General features: G+C 43.0%; 1 protein-coding gene across 1 annotated transcript; it reads right to left on the bottom strand.

Annotated features, from left to right (window-relative positions):
• Nucleotides 1–1757: 1757 nt before the first annotated feature.
• LOC308115147 (free fatty acid receptor 2) lies at nt 1758–4345 on the bottom strand. The gene is made up of 2 exons (XM_080472516.1): nt 4313–4345; nt 1758–3682 (listed from the first exon to the last, which is right to left on the bottom strand). The coding sequence occupies exon 2, from the start codon at nt 3434–3436 to the stop codon at nt 2405–2407; it is 1032 nt and encodes a 343-aa protein (XP_080328642.1). The 5' UTR covers nt 3437–3682; nt 4313–4345; the 3' UTR covers nt 1758–2404.
• Between the last annotated feature and the right edge of the window lie 365 nt (nt 4346–4710).

Consider the following 4710-nt stretch of genomic DNA (forward strand, 5'->3'; position numbering starts at 1 on the left):
GCCATGTGAGTACAATATTTTCTTCTGCCTTTGGCAAACACATGTGCGCACACACACACACACACACACACACACACACACACACACACACACACACACACACACACACACAGTGTGTAGACAGGCACACACGCGCACACAGAAACGTGCAGGCGAGATCACACAGGGCACATTTTCTCTGCTTCGCTCGCTGGCTTATCCCTGTAACCTATCATACATTGTTTGGAAAAAGTCAACACTGACGCAATAACCAATTATTGTCTTCCAGGAAAATGAAATAGGAGGGAAAACAAAAAAGGACCGTTGGGTGTTGGGCGGCTCGTCCCAGCAGACCAACCTTTGACAAACATCATCATCCAAATTCACGTGGAGAATCTTCACTGAAGAAATACAATCAATTCTGGGTTACTGGTTAAATCTTCAGGACATGTGAATGCTAGTTGAGTCTCTCTCTCTCTCTCTCTCTCTCTCTCTCTCTCTCTCTCTCTCTCTCTCTCTCTCTCTCTCTCTGTCTCTGTCTCTGTCTCTCTCTCTCTCTCTCTCTCTGTCTCTCTCTCTCTCCCTCCCTCTCCCTCTCCCTCTCCCTCTCTCTCTCTCTCTCTCTCCCTCTCCCTCTCCCTCTCCCTCTCTCCCTCTCTCTCTCCTATTTTCCAGAAGTATGCTTATTTTCACCTCAGAGATCCGAAACCACTTCACGTGTGTGCATATTTACCTTTCTCATACTGTATATCCCTCCAAACACTGACGCATCAGAGACTGTCTTCTGCACATCAAAGCTGTTTATCTCAGTAATTTTTTTTCTTTGGCGGTGGCATGCTGACTAGTGCGTTTTTTGGATTTGCTTATTGTGCCCTGGAGGCTGGGAGCTTGCACATCTTAGTGATTCACTGGGGTTTGTGCGTCAAAATGAATGCTTCATGCATGATCCACCTGTCAAACAGATACAGTGATCAGCTCAACCTCCTCACAGGCCTAATCCTCACAAAACGGGATTACAGCCAATGCTGGGGCTTGCCTGTGTGATAGCATTGTTTAGGTGCGCAGCGTGTGGGGTTGGATCTTGATTCCCGTGTTGGAGGAAGTTTGTTTTAAATTTAGGCCTGCCCACACTGCTAAGAGCAAAGAAAAGGGGGAAAAAAAATCTGCCAGGAATAATGAACATGACATTTAGAGCAAGCTGAAGTATCTACAGTATTAGAATAAATAAACGCATAATGGGTGCCACAACAGGATGCTTTTTTTTCCACTCAAAAAACTTTCTATTGTTCTCCCTCAACATATATCAAACAGACTCAAACCAGAGATTTCTTTCTATAAAATAAGAATACTATTCACTACACCACCATATTGTTATTTTTATGGGTTTTAAAGTAATAGTGAGCTTAATCTGGTGATTACCTTTGAGTTCATGAGACGTGTGGGTATTTACTCGCGGTCCTAAAATTAATCATTTGTTCTTTAAAAAAAAACAACACCTTAGTCCTTATCTCTGCTCCTTCAGGTACACGTGCGTGCATGCAAATACAAGCAGCACTGACTGGGTTATATCTCGATCAGTATAAATGTAAATGTATTATCATGTGATTCATTTATGAAAATAGGCTTTGTGTGGGTTGCCTTTTTATCTTCTCTTCCCCCTCCCTCATGTTTGCTTATGCATGTGTGTACAAATAGGGTCTCTTCTTACTAAACTGATGCCGTCATAAAATGATGCAATAGTCAGGAATGATGCAAAACTTAAACGGAGATTTCTTTTTCATAAAAACTATTTTATTTACATTGTAATATTACAAGGCAATGCATATGTATTTATATAGCACCATTCAAACACAAGGTAAGGAAAAAGAATGTTAGTATGAAAAAAATATGTTCACATTTAGAATGGTTTACCAGGAGTTGTTATTTTCTGCACACTTGAATCCACTCTTCCTTCTTTTATCAAGAGAGCTTAACAAAATAAAGACTATGTTGTTGGAAGCAGATAACATGCCCTCTTCTTGATGAAAACTGGTCAAAAAGCTTTCAGCTTGTATTGCATAGAGATGATGTCCGAGTCTGTTGCTTCAATGATCATTTTGTTGCTGTTACTACTGAAACGCTTCACCACAATACCTGACTGCAGAAACAGACTTCTTATGAAAGCCTTGTAACTTCTTTTTTTTTTTTATGTGACAGTTCAAAGAACCCATTCTCAGTTGATTTATATATAACACAACATTTAAAAAAAAAAAAAAAAAGCTTGTCTAATCTGGCTCGCAAACAAAGAGTTCATCAGATAGTCAGACATGTAGCACTGTCTACAAATTATATTCTCATGGGTAAAAACATAAACGTTGCAGTAATTTCCTCCTTCCAGGGATGGAAAAATAACAAATTAGCAAAGGCAACTGCTCACGGCTCCTTTTCAGTCAGTTCGGATAGCATTGATCTCCCCTTGTTTGTGTTCTTTATCTTTTGGAGTCTTGTTAATTCCCCCACAGAAGCCCTGGAACATGGGACAGGACAAGCACCTGTGGAGGCGACGTTTGAACCCTTCCATCACATTGCCCACGGTACCTCTTACGGCAGAGGAAGAGAAATAGAAAATAAGAGGGTCCAGACAGGCATTAAAAGTGCTGCAGAGCAGGGCCTTGTCCCTCCAGTGAGGACTTTTCCACTGAATAATGCCCACGATGTGAGAGATGTTATAGGGGCCAAAACAAAAAGCAAAGACTAACAGAGTTCCCAGGGCCAGGCCGATGGCCCTGAGACGCCGGCGTCGGTCGATGTGTTGCAGCCTGGACAGAACCCTGATGAAGTTGATGTAGCAGTAACTGCAAATCACTAAGGGGATGAAGAAAAGCACCACACAGAGCTCCAGGCGCACAGGCAGGAGGATATCCAGCTGAGCCTGTGTGAAGTTTTCATAACACACGTCACGCTTGTTGTCAACCATCATAACGTTTGTTGAGCCATTGGAGCCCGGGGTGGAATTCTGGGATTCTTCTGTGCCAATGAAGGGAATGATAAACACAATGCTGAGGTGGGCGACGCAGAAAATCCAGCAGAAGACGCTTGCAGCAACAGCGTACACGGGTCGTCGCTTCAGGGTGTGCTGAATGGGGAACGCCACACCCAGGTAGCGCTCGACACTGACAGCGGTGAGGAAGAAGGTGCTGTTGTAGATGGTCATGTAGAAGATGAAGCCGGACAGCGGACAGAGGACGTAGGGCATGTTCCAGCGCATGTTGTTCATCACTTCCTGCATCTTGAAGGGCAGGAAGAGGAGGAAGAGGAGGTCGGAGATGGTCAGGTTGAGGAGCAGGATGTCGATGGGCATGGGTTTGTGCCTCACTTTTTTGCAGAACGTGTAGAAGGCAAGGATGTTGGCCGGGAAGCCCAGCACGAAGGTGATGATGTAGACAGAGAGACACAGCCAAGTGTGGCACTGCTGCATGGTGGCCTCGGTGTGTGTGAGTCAGTCGAGTCAGTCAAGAATCGAGACGTGTCACATTATGTTCCCGACTCAGGGGGGATGAATAGACTTCAGCGGAGGGAGGTTTGATCTGTCAGGCGGTCCGAACCGCGGGAGACGGAGGCGTCTTATTGGGTCAGTGGCCCGGAACAAACCCGACAAGACAGCGTAGTTTTCCTGTCCTCACCAATAAACCGGCGCTCATCGTTTCCTCGAGGGCTTTGAGCTCTGCCGATAAGAGGGAATGGAAAGAGATTACCGCACTGCACAGCAAAGTATTTCAAACTATTGTCCCTTTGACACTTGGTTTAAGAACACACAGCTATACATTTTTTTTGAAACATTAAATTTCAGCTTACAAGCTCAAACACCGAACAAACCATCCGGAGATAAAGAATAATTTCTTTCTTTCAAATGTTCGTTCTTAATTTCTTCCCTTATCCCTATTTCACAGTGTATTATAGTGCTGTATTATCTCCTAATGAGGAGACACAGTGACATTCTGGCATATGAGTTTGTACACAAACTGAGTGTAACACTGTGTTGTTGGTTGCTTCTTGTTGTAAATACAGTGCAATGATGCTTCGATCATTAACTCCCAGGCCTTGTTCGCAGTATATGCACAAATACTGGACATGCTGTGAAAATGATGACCCTCATAAACTTAATGAGTTAACGACACAGGGGAAATTAACGTCTCAACACAGGCACAGTCTGCACAACACAGTACTGTCACTGACACAATGTCTATATCTGTACATGAAGGAGATATAAAGAACTAAAAATTGAGATAAATAGATTTGAGATTTGAGCACAAAATAAAAACCTTTAAAGGTTTGGAAAAGGCTGTTCTCTTACCCTCTTCTGTTTTGAGCTGCTGGAAATGAGAGTGAACATGTGTGATAGAAACGCAGCTCTTATAGACTAGTGACTAAGCAAGAGGAAGTTTTTTCGTATTGCATGCCTGGAGAGTGACGAAACCAAAGAACCACCAGTTTAAGCAACCTGCAGACATGGCTGAGAAATTGATTTTTGTTGTTGTTGTTGTTTTTCAGACTGATTCTGTTACCAATCACTTTATATGAAGCAGAATCATAAAGGAAAGAAAAAACAATCCCAATCTGTCATATTAAAACATCCTGTCATAGAAACAACACACAGTTTGGCATCCAGCAGCGATGTTAACAAAAAAAAAAAATGGAAATGCAGATATTTGTTTAGAACAGTCCTCAGGTTTACAAAACCCGGTGAGGTTT

This window comes from Lipophrys pholis (genome assembly GCF_963383615.2).
Source record: "Lipophrys pholis genome assembly, chromosome: 9".
Lineage (NCBI taxonomy): Eukaryota > Metazoa > Chordata > Actinopteri > Blenniiformes > Blenniidae > Lipophrys > Lipophrys pholis.